We start from the raw sequence: 17,723 nt of genomic DNA, 5'->3' as shown, positions 1-17,723 counted from the left end.
TGAACATGTGATATTAATCTAAAAACTTTTCAAGAGCCTTATGGAAGCTCTCAATTCTAGCTGTAAAAATCCTTTTCTGGTTGGGACGGGGTTCCTTGTGTTGCTATTACTATTACTTTCTTTTTTTTAATTTTTTTTTCAACGTTTTTTTATTTATTTTTGGGACAGAGAGAGACAGAGCATGAACGGGGGAGGGGCAGAGAGAGAAAGAGACACAGAATCGGAAGCAGGCTCCAGACTCCGAGCCATCAGCCCAGAGCCTGACTCAGCCCAGAGCCTGACGTGGGGCTCGAACTCACGGACCACGAGATTGTGACCTGGCTGAAGTCGGACGCTTAACCGGACTGCGCCACCCAGGCGCCCCACTATTACTTTCTACAACTGCAGTAATACTCCCCTTGTTCCAACAAAGGGATGAGTCCAGTGATAGCCAACGTACATTAGGAGAAAATATTAGTATTTTTTTTTTTAAAGTTAACAGGATCACAGAATCTTCTAGCTAAAGGGGCCTTAGGGGCCTTTGAGCCTCATTTCACAAACCAGGAACTGAGTCCTCATCAGTGGCTATCAAACAACTTTGAAACGCTTTTTGCCACATCTGTATGTCTGCCTTTAGAACAAATATTCCTGGTTCCAAAAAAATAATGATAAAGCTAGCACTAGACTCTAGATCTAATGTAAGCTAGTCGAGCCCTCTTCCTACCATAATGCATGGATATAATCTAGATTATGAGAGCCTATGTTGAAAGCTTTGTAGTATAGTGAAGACTCATGGATAGCCACATAAGCAATTAAGGTTTCTGAAAAGTTTTGCAAGTCAGTATTTTTCTGCAAACTTGCTCATACGATTAATCTTCTCATAAGTCCTTTTAATTCTAAATAGTGCATAGGTATATAAACCCTCCCTCAGCTTTCCTGCAAATAAATAAATACATAAATAAATAAAATAAATAAAAAAATTGTGTGTGTGTGTGTGTGTGTGTGTGTGTGTGTGTGTGTGTGTAAGGCTTCTAAATGGAGGAAGCTTTGTCAAATCCAGAGAAAGAAAGTACTGCTATGCTCACAATCACTTATTGGCACAAATGCTTGCCCCTCCCTATGGTAAAAACCAATTCTGTACTTTTCAGGAGTAAGAACACAATCCCCGAACCACCCAAGTCCCCTAGCCCCTAGGTTACAATTCTGGGCCTTGGGACCTGGTGTGATTGACACTTTGGCGCCTCAAGGGAAGACTTCCCTCTCAGCTCACACGGAGCTGTAGCAGGGAAGCTATTCCTGCGAACATAGTCCCCGAGTGACTAATAGGCATTTCTCAATCCACTTTGGAGAGATGGGCGGGGGTTTGTCGTTATTGTTGTTTTTTGTTGTTTCTTGTTTTGTTTTGTTTTTTTAGAAAAAATAATTACCTCACTGTTTTTAATCTCCAAGAATAGCGTAAAGGACAATTGTTTGCTGTCATTTTGTCTCGGCCGGGCAATGCCCGCTCCCCAGAGAGCAGGGGGCATCTCTACCCTCATGACCCTCTGAGGCACCCGGGGACCCTGCGCTCCTCCAACCGACAGAATGCCTTTCCTTTTTAACAGACTAGCTATGATATTTACTGACCCTATTATTACCCATTTGGAAATGGTTAGGGATTAAAAGTTCTTCGGGTCGAAGGATTCTTGGTTTCTAATTGCTGATGTTTGAAGTCAGTTTGATTCCTTGGAAATTTGCTGAGCCTGATGAAAGCCAAGGCTCAAACTCCCCTCGGGGCGCGAGGTGGAAGATTCTTGGGTTCCGTTTGGGGTTTTTGTTTAGGGTTTTTTCCCCCTTGATTTTTTGCGGGGAGAAGGGGGCCTTCCCGATTGCCCCAGAGACCCGCATTTCTCCAGGATGTAGCGGGAGCTAAGAAGGGTAGGGACACCCCTCGGGACTGCCAGCGGCGGCGCGCACCCGCCCGCGGGGACGGAGCCCGGAGCGCCGGGGCCCGAGCCGGGGCGCGCGCACCGAGGCCCGGACCGGACGCTCTTGACCCGGCCGCCGCTCCCGCCCCAGGGCGCCGCCGCGGCCCCGCTCTCTGAGTCGGAAAGGTCCCCCGAGCCGCCCCAATTTCCCCGGGATGGTTTCGCGGGAAGAGCTGGCCATCCCCAGTCAGTCCTCGCTGGAACTTCATCTGAATTTTTTTTTTTTTTTTCGAGAAAGAGAGAGGGAAAATATGGGCGTTTCAGCATACGTATAGGAAGTGGGGGGAGGGGAACAGGATGTGGGGGGAGGGGTGCGGGGGGACTACGGGGGTTTACTGGGGCTTCGATCATATCTTCGGGGCTGTGGGACAGCCGAGAAGGCAGCGGGTGGGTGTTGGAAGCAAGCATTTCGGGTCACCCTGTTGAGAACCACGCGCTGCAACACCAAGGCACCGGCTAGGTAATGACCCCTAATGATACCTTTCAAGAGAACTCTGCTCTCATCTGCAGTATTCCGGTTTTTAAAAGAAGGCTGTATTAGGATATTACGGGTGCAGTTCAGACTTAGGGGCTGTGTGGCAATCTGGAACCGGCTCATTTAGCCTCGGCAACTATTCTGAAGAAAATACAAGAGGACAGACACATAGGGAGAAGATTTTTGCACGTATCTCCTATGTTCTTAAGTGATTTCCCCCAAATCACAGTTTCTCTCGTTATTTCTATTAACCAGATTTCCCTTGGTGATTCCGTTAGCTCTCTGCATGGAAGAACATGAGATTATTCAATAGAAGTCAGCATTCTGCCCGTCTGAAATGAAGGTAGCATTCTTCACAAAATTAAATGCCAAAGTGAGTTAGAAAAAAACTTCCACTCTTCCCGATCTTTTAAAAATTGCATCTGTACAGCCTCATTTTCTGCTGTTTTCTCTTAGACTTTGGTCAAAATGTTCACTGAATCTGGCAGTTAAGTGAAAATGCCAGTGCCCAGGAGCTTCCAGTCTGGGATTCTCTTGAACTGGCAAGTGATACGTACAGATGACAAAATTTCTGGCCTCCCCGAATTTTAGGTATTCCCGATTTTTTAACTGGCTCCACAAAAAAACAAGAGCAGTTTATTTTCTCTAATGTTTTTCTAATATTTCCTGAGATGTTATCTATGTGCCATTCGAGCTGTCAAGTTCACACATAAACTTGTGTATAATCACATACAGTTGTTTATATACTCTTTAATACATTTTATACACTTCTGTATGAAGGGCATAGCTAAACATTGGCTGGTAAAAAGAGTATAGAATAGAGTATCAATTGCAAGGTCTATTTTCATTTCTGGTATCAAAAGCTCATCATCAGTTTGTAGTCAGCAAAATGTCCTGCCTCAAAGTGAAGCCATTAATGGCACTGCATAAATGTTGATTTGTCGTCACCAGTTGCTTAATTCCCCACCTCTTCCCATTTCACCTCCTGTCCTCCCTACTGAGTCTCATTTTCCATCCTGACACTTAGAGCAAAGGCCTCACTTAAATTAAGTAATGATTATCCTTGCCCAAAGACGTGTAAACAGACCCTAATTTATAAATTTGCTAATTGCCGTTCCCAGCGCAGACCCCTGAGTATCTCAGTCATACACGTATAAAATTCAAAGCTCACTAGAAACCAGAAAAGGCAAGGCAAAAATAAACCACATGGATGAGAGAAAGAAGGGGGGAAGATTTCACATTCCACCAGTTCCCTAGTTTTTTTTTTTCCCCCCTGTGGAAAAATATCCCATAAGGTCAAAACTAGAAAACCACTTAAATATTCTCTCCTGCTGAACTACTTTGTCTTTGTCTTTGGGGAGTAAAAAAGCAATAACCAGCTACCCACCCCCAGAACAATCATTAGATGGATTTCTGCATTTCCAGAAAGGAAAGTGGAATGCCAATCTGCTCTCTGCTCTTTATCCCTGTGGAATCTGCTCAGTTCAGTCTTGTTTTTGTTTTTAACTCTACAGTCACCTAGAGAAGGAACTTACAGATTTAAGAAGCAATGATTTTACTCCTGGGTGTGGGAAATAAACTTCTAACAGAGTCCATAATCGGGATCTCAAAAAAGTTCTCTCGTCTTATTAATATTACATTTTTTTGGCAATAGAGAGAACGATTGTGACAGACCTGGAATATTTCACTCTTTAATACTAGCGTTGCCCTTGGAGAGGCTTGGATGAACAAAACGTCTCAGGTCTTCTGAACCAAAACCTATTTGTCTCTCTCTCCTTGTGGTCCAACATGAAGGATTAACGATGAGGGACTTGTTCCCATTAAACTCCTGTCTGCACACACAAAGGAAATTATACAAATAAATGGGGGAACACAAACCGATCGCTTTAGTTTGGGCCCCTGGGTTAGGCATTTCACACCATTCTTCACGTGCCGGGCGTATTAATTAGATTTTAAACTAATTTTTCTTTAATATTTAAAAGATGGTCGTGAGACCATTTGAAGTGATAGTGGGGGGCCAGAAAAACCGTAGCGGCTATGTGTCAATATAATTGCAATACGAATTCCATTATTAGAAATTTAATTCCCCCTTCCCCCTGCATGAACGTCACCCCGCGAACTTTCCTTTCCGGGAGTTTAACCTATAAAATCAGGAAACATAAATGTGTCCAGCTCTGAACCCAAAGAAAAATGTTCGATAAGAAACAGCGTTGGGTGGGGCGTGGAAGGAAAACACGAATTCAGAAGCGCTGCGCCCCTAGGCTGTGAGCTGATCTGTCACGTCCAGAAAAGCCTGCTCCCGGCGTTACGCTTGCGGCGTACCAGTCTCCGAGCGGCAGAGGTGGGCGGCGGGGCCGGGCGAGGGGTCCCGCACCGCCGGTCCTCGAGAGACCGTTCCCCCGCACTTGCCTGTTACCCTCATCACAAGGACCGGTGAAGCGCTCGGGGGACACCGGTCGACCTGGCGGGGGGTGCAAAGCACAGCACACTCCGTCTGCCCCCCTTCCATCACATTCCAAACGCTGGGCATTAGGGTGTTTCCCCCATTCCCCGTCCTCCCCACTGCCCTCCAGCAGTTTGTTCCATCCACGGAATGCTGGGGGTTAGAACTGTTTCCTTCTTCCTGGGGGTGGGGGTGAGGGTGGGGGGCTTCTGTTGTGCCACTGCACCAGGGCTGGTGTTTTACACAGAAGGCTCCAGAACCCTGCCCACCTCCCGCGAGCCCGTGCAGCGCGCTCTCCCAGCCCCGCGACCTAGCCAGCGTCCGACCAGCTCGACCAAAGGGCGTCGGCGGCCCTCCTCGAACACACCCGTCCTCACCAGCCTGGGACGAATTCAGATCTCGCCTACCCCCTCACTCCCGTTCACGCAAGGTCACTCACCAAAGGCGCGGCCACCGCGGAAGGCCGTTTTGACTTGGCAGGAGAGAGCGTTGCGCATGTCCAGCAGGCACCACGCTTGGCTCATCCTCCGGGCCCAGGCCTGGCATCTTTGAGGCCTGCACCGGCGATGGGGCGAACGCACCGCTGAGGAACCAGTGTTCCTCGCCCCGGACTCTACCTCAGGCATACGCTTTGGCGTCCGGCCCGGCGCACCCCACACCCTTGCCCTGCGGTCCAAGCCCCGGCGTGCGCCCTGTCTGGTTCTTGCCCAGCACAAGCATACTCTCCCCACTGGCTTCAAACGCATCGCGTTTTCTCCATTACTTAAACGTCAGTGAAGAGTCACTTCCTCCGTTTTGACCCTGTGTTTCCCTATTGGGGATTGGGGGTGGGTGGAGGGGTGATGTCAGGATTTAAATCTTGGGAGTTTTACTCTGAGCAAACAAGCCATAAACTGGCAACTTAATTCGCGTGAACAGCTGATCTCGGTAATTCGGAAGAAGAAAGGGCCCTGGGGCACCGCCCGGGCTGTTCCCGTCTCATTCCTCTAGGGATTGCGTAGATGGGTGCAGGGACCCCGCGAGCCTGATGCATGTGCACGTGCGCGCGGAGTGCGGCTCTGCACGCACGTTCTTGAGTGTGCCTGCTCTGTGTGCCCACCCGCGTACTCCGCCACCTTCTTAGGCCTCTGGAGCGCCACGGCTGCAAGGCATAGGGCCGCAGGCCCTGAAGGGGGAAATCCTTTCGCAGAAGGTTTGAATTATTTCGCTCCGCGGGAGACCGGACCTCGGCAGCACTCGGCTGTGGATTTGGGCGGGAAAAGGCCCAAACTCGAGCTGGGAAGCCGGGTGGAGCCGGGGCTGGGGTCCGAGCGCAGATGGCGCCGCCGCGTGCCTGAAATATACTTCTAAGGCCGCAGCCGGAGCAGCTGTTCCGGGCGATCCTGGCTCAAAAGTTTTCCCTGTTGCTGCTCGGTGAGAGGCGGAGGCAAGCAGGCCGGAGAGTCAGGCTCCTGGGAGACCCTCCCGAGCCCGCGGCGGCTGCGTCCTGGCGGCTTCTCCAAAGACGCGGAGTTCTGGCAATAATGAGGGCATCTCACAGGCCCTTCTCCAAGGCCCTTAGGGCCTCAGGGTCTTTCAGGACCAGCAGACTCGGTGGAAACGTTTGAAATACATACTGTGTGTCCTCTGATGTGTGAGCGCCCACGGCGCGCAGGCCGGGCTGGTCCCCCGCTGCTGCAGGTTGGCGCCCCAGGCTGCGGGGCGCTCGGCGCCAACTAAAGCCAGCTCTGTCCGGACGCGAAAAGAAAAACGGGCTGTGAAAAAGCAAAAGGCCACGTCTTTGAATAAAAGTTAAACATTAAAATCTGACCCTTGGGTTGTCTGAGGATCCTCGGATTTAAAGGCACGGACAGAGAAGGCTGGAAACGGAGGTCCCAGTCAGGGGGGCGGGGGGAGGGGGAGGGGGAAAATGATAAATAAGAGTTGCTCTAGGCGGGTGTCCTGTGTATGTTTGCCTGTTTGTTTAATCCTTCCCCAAGCTCCGTGGCAATTTTGGTTTTGTTGTTGTCGTTTTTATACCAGTTCCTGACTTATCACCGGCCTAGCGCAGTTGAGCCACGCAGCGGGTCCAGCCTGCTCTCTGTCCTAATCCGGGAAGAGAGTTTAAACAATTGGAGGCTAAGACCGGCATAGACACGGCCCTGGGCACAAACGGAGTCGCCTGTGCCCCCTCCCACCTCCACCACCATACACACACCTTAACGGTGGCCCAGTCTGTATGTGTTCGTTAGGGCGCTCTATTAGAGGAAAAAGAAAGAAAGGCCTACAGGGGACCCCAAGCCCTGGCCTTGCCTTCCACCACCATCCGGGCCCAGAGCCTGCAGCCCCGCCTCCTCCACTCCGGGGGCTGCCTAGGCTCCACGACACCGCGCAGTTTTTCTGAAAGATCTTTTTTCTCTTCGTACGTCCGGTTCGTCAGAAAGCTTTGGCCACTAAAGGGGCTCCAGCTTGGAGATCCCCTCGGCGCACCTCGCAGCGAGGCCCGGTTGGTAGCCGGCCCCGCATAAGGCCCGGGAGTGCTCTCCGCTTTCAGCTTCTTCCTTCCTCCCAGACCATAGCCCCACAAACATATTTCGTTTGCTCTAATACAAAAGCACATGTTTTTTTTTCTTTAAAAAAAGAATGATACAGGAAAGGAAAACGGTCAACTGAGCTCTGTGTGCCACAAAGTTCTAGATTAGGTCCTCACCCTCTGGCCCCCATACTGTGGGAGCGAGGGAACCGCATTCTGGACAACAGGCCCTCGCGTTTATGTCTCCGGACTGGTCTCACCTTGCTCCAACCTTTTCTCTCCTCACTATGGCTGAAAAGAACGGCGATAAGAGAAAACTGCGAGTTGAGCCTCTGATTATGACCCCACGTGTTGGTCCTTTTGAACGTGCGACCCAAGATCAGCTCTGGCCGACCTGGCCCCCCTCCTTAAAGAAAACTCCCGCGGACAAGGCGTCTGCCACACGCAGTTAAGTAACTTCTGCCTTCCCACCGTCAGGAAAGTAAAATAAACTAACCTCCCAACTCGTGAATTGTCATGAAGCCTGAAAGAACTTCCACTAAACTGTGCGAAGGCCCGAGTGAGACTTTGACAACATATAAATGCGGTGAGGAAGTAGGGTCTGGCCAGAGATGGGAAACACACATTAGCCACGCGTTCTTTTCTGGATTGCCCACACAGGGGTCCGCGTGGGCAAGCACCCGCATCCAAATACAGGGAAAGACTTGAGCGGACGAAATAAATCTCCCTTTTAATTTTCTTTTCATCGACTAATAAAAATAATTCCCCAGCACTAAACTCAAATACCGTAACGGGCCACAAGAACACGGAGAATTCATAAAACCCTGTCTCTGCAAGTCACACGCTAATCGCGTTATTATTAGCCTCAGGAGCATGGAAATTGAACTGTCACTGCCGAAAGAGAAAATGTAAGCGACAGCTGTCCCTCCCTGGGTCGGCCAGCTTTCCAGCCCCCAAGCCCCTGGGCCCCAAGCTCCGTCCCAGAGCTCTTCGACCCGTGGCCACCCCCATCCCTTTGCGGGCCGCCGCCCCCACCCTGGCTTTCCGCTTTCCGGCGCGCTGACCCAGGTTTACTCCCCAGCCCTAGCTGGTCAGCAGGAGCACCTCCAGAATGGCTACATAAGTCCTGGCTGGAAAGTTTCTGAAACCGCTAAACCTAAGCTGCGAGCGGGTGTGTGTGTGTGTGTGCGTGTGTGTGTGTGTGTGTGTGTGTGCGCGCGCGCGCGCGCGCAAGATTCTTCCGACAACAGCTGTTCCCCGGGGCTGTTTTGCACAGTTGAAATCTTGGCACTTAATACAGAACTTTAAGTTGTCTCCCCCCTCAACCACCCGCCCAGGTTTCTGCTAAAATACAGACACCGACATCCGCTCTGAGTTTTACGTGTTGTGTACATATAATGTGCACAGAAATTAATCGCACCGCTCCCCCCGCAATACACAGAGGTGTGGGCCCTGAAGAGTGGCCCAGGGCGCAGGGTGAGAGGTCTAACATACATTCTCTTTCCATAAACGCCAACGAAGTAGAAATATAATTATGCTCCGTTGTCGCCGGGGTAGGGGAAACACAACAACTTGAGTCCCCGGAAAGTTGGTGGGGGAAGGGCGAGGACCGAGGTCGAAAGCTAAATGGGGCAAACCGGGCATTTCCCGAGACTGGGTATGGAGCCCGACAGCTCCGCGCCAGTTCTCTGGGGCTCTCAAAAGACAGTCCCAGGCCCTCTCCGCTCCCGCCGTCGCCTTCGATCTGCGACCCTCCTTAACCCCAAGGGCCTGCGGCCGCTCAGCCGCGCACACCAGAACACTGCGCTCCGCTCCCAGAAGAGAAAGGGATGCGAGTGAGGCCTCCTTGCTTGAGGTTGGCGACGAAAATGCAAGGCTCAGTTCCCTCAAATTACTTGCGGCGAATTTGGGGAAGGCTCAAGGCGTTTGCGCGAAGAAAAGGAAACCCGCGTTGGAGCAAGGCAGGGCGTCAGCGAGCAGGGCCTCCCTCCACACCGCTCCGCCCGCCCGCCGGCCGCCCGGCGTCCGCTCTCCGCCCGCCTCCCTCGGTCCGGTCCTGCGCACTCACCCGGGTGAGGCTCCAGGCCGTGCGCGGCCGCGTCCTCCGCGTCTCCGAGTGGGCCCGCGGGGCTCAGCGCCTCCATGGACAGGTCCAACCCCTTCTCCTCCCAGTCTCGCAGTTTCCGCTTTTTATTTGAGCCGATCAAGGCTTCAACGGAGAAGGCATGTGCTCGCGAGCTCAGGGCGACTGCAGATCTTCTCCTTTCACTCATCTTAGCCGCCCGCACCCCGGCCTCCGCTCGCCCCCGCTACTGAGGGAGCAGCCCGCGCCCTCACGCTCCGAGCGCCCGCCGGGCCGGGCCCGGGAGAGGCGGCGGCGCGGCGGCCGAGACTGAGGCGGCGGCCCTGCGGGTCCCCGGCACCCTCCCCCTGCGTCCTCCCCCGCCCTCCGCCGCCGCGGGTCGGACCGGCGCCCCTAGCTGCCCCAGCCGCTAGGAACGAGCGCCCGGAGCGCCGCCCGCTCGCAGCATGAGCGCCCGAGTCCTGCTTCCCACCCTACCCGGGCAGGCGCTCACAGGCTGTGCAGACTGGACTTCATCTTTTTTTTATTCTCTCTCTCTCTCTCTCTCTCTCTCTCTCCTCCCTCTCCCTCTCTCCTCCCTCTCCCTCTTCCTCTCTTGGTCTTCCCGTCCTCCCTCTGATCCAAACTTCTGGGAAACTTTTTTTCTAAATTCCTCCCTTCCCGAGGAGCTGGGGGCAGGCGGTGCGCTCCTGTCCGAGGGGCGAGGGAGAGGGAGGGGGAGGAAGAGAAAGACTGAGGGGAAAAAAAGCCAGCCCCCGACCAATGGCGAGGAGGGAACAGGAGAAACCCTGAGAGCGCGGGCCAATGAGAGGAGGGGAGAGACTGAGGCTCGGGCCAAGGCTCCGCGCCGGTAGTCCCGGGGATGCTCCAGGGCCCACTTTAACCCCTGGCTTCCCGGTCCCCCACGGGTTCTTCGTGGGGGAGGGAGGAGAGCTGGAAGTCGAGGTCTGATCTGTGCCGGTCCAAACTCCTGCAAGTCCCAAATCCGTATCTTTTCCTTCCAAATCTGATAGGTCTCATAGATGCTGCAAGCTCAGAGTCATTTAAATTACCAATCTGGATTTCGGGGGCTCTCAACCTGTCCAAAAACACCAGAAAACGCCTCTGATAATCTCGCTCCTGCTCCTAGATGCTATTAGCTTTCCTGGTTCTGCCCGGATTTCGCCACACAGGTTATTTTCCTGTCGTACGATTTCCAATCAACTCTGGCTAAGGCAAAACGAAAGAAACAAACAAAGACGCCCGTTACTATCCAGGGTCTTGTAATTGGAAATCTAGAGATCGCTTCCTCCTTCCAGTGCTACCTGGCGGAGAAGAAGACGTATGCTCGCTCAAAGCAAAAGGCCAGCCGTGGGGCGCCCGGCTTACCGCGCGCTGCGAAGACTTATCCCGACTGGGCCCGCACGCAGCAAATGCTCGCCTTCGCTTCGGCGTGGATGCTGATCTGAGCTTCGCCGGCTCGGGGCGCTTGTTCTGGAGAACCCACGGAGAGGGGCTGGGCGAGGGCAGCCAGTAACTTTGACAGCGGAGGAGCTTTTTCAGAATACCCTTCAAATCTGATCATCTCGGGAACCAGACTCTGCCCGCCAGCTGATCTTCCCTCCACCCTTAAAAAAAAAAAAATCTTTCAGGATAGTGCGGTCGTCAGGGATTTCTACGGAACTTACAATCCAGCACTGAGGCCATTCTCATTTCCCACACCCGCCCTCCTGGGTTACGCTGCTGGTCGCGGGCCGCCGGAGACCCCAAGCGGATCCCAACGCACAGCCGTTTCAGAGGGCCGAGAAGTTGATCCTGCCAAGCAGAAAAAAAAGGTCTCGGATTTCGCGGGCGATGGCCTAGCCACAGCCCGATCTTCCCGTCCCAATGCCCTGGTGGAGACGCTTCTGTCCCAGGGCGAAGAGGCAGGAAAGAGCCAGCTCTCGGGTTCGAGCGACAGACGGAAGAGAGAGGCTCAGCAGATAGGTCTCGAGGACAGCCAGGCCCTGAGTACAGTCAGCAAGCTTAGGGCAGGGGGGCCCATTGCGTACCACCGGCCCCCCAAGAACAAGCGCCCATCTGTCTTTCCACCTTGGGGCGAGAAGGGAGGGCCTGTGGGCCTCTGAAATGCCACATTCCCCCTCCTGACCGAAGGGTGAATCTAGTCCTTGATATTACACTTAGAAGCGCTCCGGTGCTGGAGTCATCGGCAGTGTCATGAATGTACCTCGGGCCTCTTCAGAGGAAAACAGAAAAGAACACTTTTGGAGCCCCCTCAAATTGGGCTCCAGCCAGACTAGAGGAAGCTAGTGGCGCAGCAAATCCAGGAAGAAAAATGGAAAAGCCATGGGATGTGTGCGATTCAGCCACGCTTGGCCTCCGGTGACAACACAATCACCACTACCGGGCCTCAGCAACAGAGCTGGAGACAAGGGCAGGCCCCAAGCACGCAGTTACCTTCTCCTGGCAGCTCAGACCTCTCTTAAGGCTCCCGATTCTGGTGTGACTGCCCCTGGCTGGGGTCTGATGGGACCAGGCCCTGTGGGGTCGATGGGGCCAAACTCTATTCCTTCCCAGCGTTTTCCTCTTCTCCATCCCTCTGGCAGCCTCTTGCCTTGACCTTCTCTCACAGACCTAGTTTGGATTGAGAAGTAGCTGCACCCTAGGCCATACACTCTCCCCGAGGCTGTGAAAGTTTCTCAAAAAAAGAACTTTTGGTTTACTCACATACTGACGTGCAGGCCCAGAAAGCCTGCACAACGTAGGTGCCCATACACACACGTGGGAGAGACATGCATGGAGAAGGGAGCAATGGCTTCAATGGCATGCATCTACACCTCACCCCAAAGCCTTCGCTCCGCATAGAGTTCTTAGAGGACCCCCCACACGTATGTGGCCACACCTCTATTATATATTCATATATCCTAGAATTGTGGGTTAGGCCATTAAAATAAATCAGGTGGTAATGAAGCCAGCTTGTTTTGGATCTGTCAGGAAAACAGGAATTTTCCTCTAGGTAAAAGGGAGGGGCAGGAATATTTCCTTTTTGTGACAGTAGGGGTCAATCTAAGGTGCTTTGTGGTTTCCTCCACGCCCCCCACCCCACCCCCAGGGGCATGCAGTCTTTGGTTCACTACCCGTACTGATGGGGAAGAAGGCCTGGGACAATCTTAAGCAGGATGGTTTAATGTCTATGACTGAAGTGTATAAATTTATGTGATTGGGGAGAAGAAGAAAAAGAGGTTTGGGGGGATTGAATGCAAAAATCTGGGAGTGTGCATTTTCCTCCCCTCATTATATCAATGTTTTCAAAATCTCATTACCCAGTTTCTCTCTTCTTCAACCTTTAGGAATAGAAGTGGGGCACCCAGCGTCTGAGGCTAACTCCTGAGGCAGTCCCCAGATTTCCCAGCCAACAACCTTGGGTCTTGGGTGGAGTCTACGGGTAGATTTCAGGCCTGAAGCTGACGGCAAAGGAACAAGCTGGAACTCCCCCCCGCCCCCATCCCCTGCAGGGTCCCCAAGAGGCAGAGGTTATTGAGCACTGGAGGAGTCAGAGGGGATCGAGGGGGAATGGGGAAGAGAAGCTCACTGACTACCGGTAGGGACAGATGGGAAATGGGTGCCTGGTCCTAGCCTTGACAGGAGGAAAGCCAAGAAGGAAAAGGCAGCGTGATGACTGCTCACCTATAATCGACCATGTCCGGATATTTTGATTTTTCAAAGGAACACCAGAGTTCTGCAGTGTAAAAACCGGAGTCCTGGAAACACAGCTCCTGCACCCTCCCCCCCCCACCACGAATCAGTCTTCCTGGGGTTTCTCCCCACTAAATACCACCCTAAGTCCCACCCCTGCTAATGCCTCAATACAAGGTGATCTGTGTGATGTTGCAGTCTTGAGTAATTGAAAACAATGTTAAAAACGGTTACCAGCAGGACATGTTAGTGTGCCCTTAAACACTGGGCAGGACACTCTGTTGGGGGGAGGCAATTACAATGAATTGAGCCTGTCTAGGCACTAGATATAAAACATTATGAGGCGACTATGGGGTGGGAGGTGACCCTCCGGACTCCAAGGCAGGTGAAGCCTAGCTGAAAGTCCCCTTCAGCTCTAAACTGTGACCTCAGGCAAGCTGATGAATGACCGGTGCCTCAGTTTCCCTGTGGGCAGAGTGAAGGAGTCCTAAATACTTTACAATTAGGCAAAGCAGGCAAGATAATCGGTGGGAGGCGGAACAGACCTGAGGTCTTATGGTTGCTGTGACCGCCTCTTCGGGGAATATGAGGCCAACGTACCCACTTTTCACTTCTTCCAAATTGGCGCCCAGTTACAGGGTGGCAAAACTGGCCTGGAGCCCTCGGGGAGGACGTGGGAGGGGGTCGATTTCTGGAAACGCCTGCCCACTGGCAGGCCCGCTCCGGTAGACCGCATCTCGAGTCTCTGGGTTGGTTCAGGTTGCCAGGAGCTTCGGGACCGGCGTGCGTCGTTGACTGTTCAACAACCCCCTCACACTTTTTAAAATAAATGTCCGTGGGGGCGAAAGGGTCTTTAATGATGTTTTTTTGTTTTCACGAAATAAAATCTTTTGTTTTTATTTTAAACCAGCAGCGTGCCCACCTCTTGGTCCTTCCAGATGTTTGCAATAAAATCGCAGGTTTTGCCTTTGGGACTGGAAATAAAATTTAACGGCCTTCACCCTGTAATTATTCTCTTAGCTCGCCCTTCATAAATTTATCTGCTTTCTATCGGCGTTGGGGTAGGGGGCGAGCGAAAGGGGAGAAAGCCCCGATTTTATACTCGTGACTATAAAAAAGCGCCACCCGGTTTCCTCGCCTTCGGCGGCCGTGGTGTAACCGGGAGAGCCTGGCCCGGCGAGCGGCAACATTGCGCTATTGTTCGCCGCCTTCGGTCTGCGCAGGAGCTGGGCCCCTCCACAAAGGGGGCCTTGTGTGGCCTTGCCCGGAGCGGCCGCGCCCAGGAGGCGAGGAAATCCTGTTCCCCCAGGCCCAGCGCCTCTTTTCCCCGGGCGAGTCGCGCAACCCGGCCGCCGGACCTTCGCCTTGAGCTTGCCCCCGCCGTGGGGGCAGCCGGCTCCTGCCCTGCCAGCCTTCGCAGGAAGCGAAACCTGGAGCCTGCGCTGAGCCCACGGAGGGTGAGGGAGGAGCCAGCCTCCGGGTACCTAGGCGCTAGGAAAGGCAAGCTCGGGGCGTGAGGCTAGGGGGCTTCCCTGAAGGCCCTCCTGCCCCTGGCCTTTGCCCTGCTCGGCCTGGGCTGCAAGGCAACATCCCAGCACCCTCCTGAGCTCAGGGCCGCTTGGCTACCTGAGGCAACCAACCCAAGGTTAGCAGATTTTGAGGACACCGGCACGCACCCCCAAGTAAACGTGGGTACATCAGTAACTGCTATGTACTTGTATAGGAAGTTTGTAAGCACAAGGTTCGTGCATCTAGTTTGCACCATCATGACTGTACGGAGCCATGGTTATATCTGTCACGGAGTGCCGCTGCATGCATGTACGCACATGCCTTTCTAGAATCCAACATGCACGTAGAAACGCAGCATCACGCACAGCCATATGGGGAAGCATTTGGGCCACACACTCAGCTACCCCCGAAGTCTGCAGAAATCTACCGGGATTCTGCCTCTCCTTCCCAACTCCACAGCTCCCTTGAGCTCTCCCCGGCCTCCAGAAGCTTAACCCACGCGGCTGTCCCCACAACCTCCTCCTTCATCTGCGTGGAGCTTCATCTGTGGTGAAGATCACTTAGGGGCCAAAAGAAGGGGAAAATGATGAGCACCCAGCCTCGAGGCCTCAACCCTTGGGAAACCTACCCAGTGCCCGGGAGAGACCAGGGGGTCCCCAAAGCCCTGGAGACCCAACAGGGACCGAAAGATGGGTCAGTGAGAAATGGCACCTAGCAGGGATAGCAGTGTTTTGTCGAGTTTTGTTTTTAATCGCATGCAGCCCCTTTGACCCTTCAGCCAGCTTGCCTCGACCAGAACGCCAAACCCCAGGAGCCAGATGCTTCCCAGGCAGAAGATTCTTTTGAGTTCTTTCTGATCCATGGTCTCCCTGCTCTTCCAGGTTTGCCCCTAAATGTGACCCCATCTCTCTCTTCCTGCTGGTTTTTGCAGGTGCATGGCTGAGCAAGGTTAAGACTTCACTTTGGTTTTTCCACTGAGAGGAAGGATTATCTAAAGCTTATGGGGGCGAAGGGGGGAGAAGCCCCAGGCTCTACAGTCGAACACAGTGGGCCAGAGCCCTGAAACCTAAAGAGGATACCAGGGGTTCCTGGGCTCCCAGTTGGGGACTGAGCGAGGAGGGCACCGAAATGGGGCCCGCCCACGACAACCACCAGCTAAAGGCTTTTTTTTTTTTTTTTTTTTTTTTTTTTTGCCAGAAGTGTGTTTGGATTTCACTTGTCACTAATAAAAATTGGCCACCCAGGAGCAAAACGTCCTTGGTAGAACTAGGCAAGCCGGCTGGGCCTGAGCCGGCACCGGCTAAGCTGACAAGTAGATTTTTACAGCCTCCTTACGGATCAATCTCTCTCTCTTCAGGAGTGAGGAACGAATTGTCCATTACACAAAGAGTGGAAAAACAGCTCTCTGACCGCACAGCTCCAAGGAGCGGTTGGGGAATTAAATCCTGCAGAGGTAGGGCCAGACCTACGCTTGCTTCTGCCCTCCAGCTGGGGAAGCAGGAGCTGGGGAGAGGCGTGTGAGCTAGGTCACGGGAGGCTTTTTATTCGTGTTGGTCCATAATTCATAAGCCGCCTCCTTCCACCCTTCTTGAGTGAAACCAAATCAAAAGGGGTGGAAAAATATCCAGAACTCATGAGTGATGTGCATCACATCCCTGGTGACTTGGAAACGAGCTGGCATAGGGAGATTACCAACACGGGGAGCCCCATTGTCCCAGCAAAGGAGCCTTGAAAAGATATGTGTATGTATGTGTATATATGTATACACATACATACACACATATGTATTATTATATATGTTATGATTACATATAAAACATATACCATAGCATATAAGACTAATTACAAATACATGCATATATATAGTTCTCTCTCTCTCTCTCTCTCTATATATATATATATATATGATATGCTCTACTATATGTTCTACTATATATATAGTTGTCTATTCCAGTGGTCTTTCAGAGCAAAGACACACGATGGGTGTCTGTGGAGAGGCCAACACTGCCCGTTACAGGGCCTACCGCTGGGGATGGGGGAGGCGGTCCCACGCTGGAGGCATTCAAACAGCAGCAGGAGGCATTGCACTCTGGCTCACAGCCAAGTACCCCAAAAAGCCAGGGGCAAGGAAAGCTATCTATCCCTAATCAGGAAAAATATTTGCTTAACTTTACATACTTTCCAAACACTTCACAGGACAGCCCACAGATCCAGGCAAATGAAGGCGCTGCCGGGGCAGAACAAACGGGTGCGTCCATAGTCTCCTAGAGCTCAGTTGTGTCTGCAGCACCAAAGGCCCAAGAGGTTTGGAGATTCGGCGGGGCAACAGCAGAGAGCAGTGGCACCAGGGTGGGCCATGGCACCACTGACACCTGCCCCCAGTGTTGCTGTTCTCGAGATTGCTTTCACAGGAAATGAGAACCTCTGACCCAACTCGAAAAACAGCAGAGGCATTGCCATCCAGAGGCCCCTGCTTCCAGGAAAATCAGAGAGAAAAGATAAGAAGCATGTATTTCCATAGTCTTCCTCTCACGCCATCACGTCTCATTTTTGTATCTCCTCTCTTTCTATTCTGCACCACGTACGAAGGACTAATATTAACTGAGCCTTTTTTACTTTGTGGCAGGCCCTGTGCTAAGCGTGTTACATAAACTAACCTATTCCACCCACTTCAAGTTCTGTGAACCAAGAACTAGTGTTACCAGGCCCATTTTACAGGGGAGAAAACTGAGGCACAAAGGGATTAAATAACTTGGCCTGGGTCTCACAGCTTTCAGTGCAGGTATTATAGCTTTAGAGCCTGAATGCTTAATCCCTATACCCACAGCCTCTCTGGGTGCAATTCACACACCCAGTTTGTCTCTGCGGTGAAGTGACCCCGGCTAAGGGGGCAGGGGTGGGGAAGACGGCACCGATGGAGTTGGCTTACAGAGGTAGAAAAAAGCCCACCCCATCTGAAATGCACACAGAAGGCCTTCCCAGCCTGAGCGCAGCAACCCTGTGAGCAAGGAGATAAAAGGAGCTCCATCTGGTCTTTCCCGGGGGTGAAACGCAACGGGTGCTGAACAGAGAAGATAAAA

At 52.6% G+C, this 17,723-nt stretch overlaps 1 protein-coding gene across 2 annotated transcripts in view; it reads right to left on the bottom strand.

The window, feature by feature from the left end:
* The window catches only part of TBX15 (T-box transcription factor 15), a 101,909-nt gene extending 92,260 nt beyond the window's left edge, over nucleotides 1-9,649 (bottom strand). Inside the window, exon 1 of one of the 2 annotated variants that reach the window (XM_047871309.1) lies at nucleotides 9,445-9,649. In XM_047871309.1, coding sequence (XP_047727265.1) covers nucleotides 9,445-9,649 — 205 coding nt within the window. Of the gene's footprint in view, nucleotides 1-5,303; nucleotides 5,611-9,444 lie in introns of those variants that run through there. The other variant, XM_047871308.1, reaches the window with a different exon arrangement.
* Between the last annotated feature and the right edge of the window lie 8,074 nt (nucleotides 9,650-17,723).

This window comes from Prionailurus viverrinus, chromosome C1, assembly GCF_022837055.1.
Source record: "Prionailurus viverrinus isolate Anna chromosome C1, UM_Priviv_1.0, whole genome shotgun sequence".
Classification (NCBI taxonomy): Eukaryota; Metazoa; Chordata; class Mammalia; order Carnivora; family Felidae; genus Prionailurus; species Prionailurus viverrinus.
This window is presented reverse-complemented; position numbering and strand designations above follow the sequence as displayed.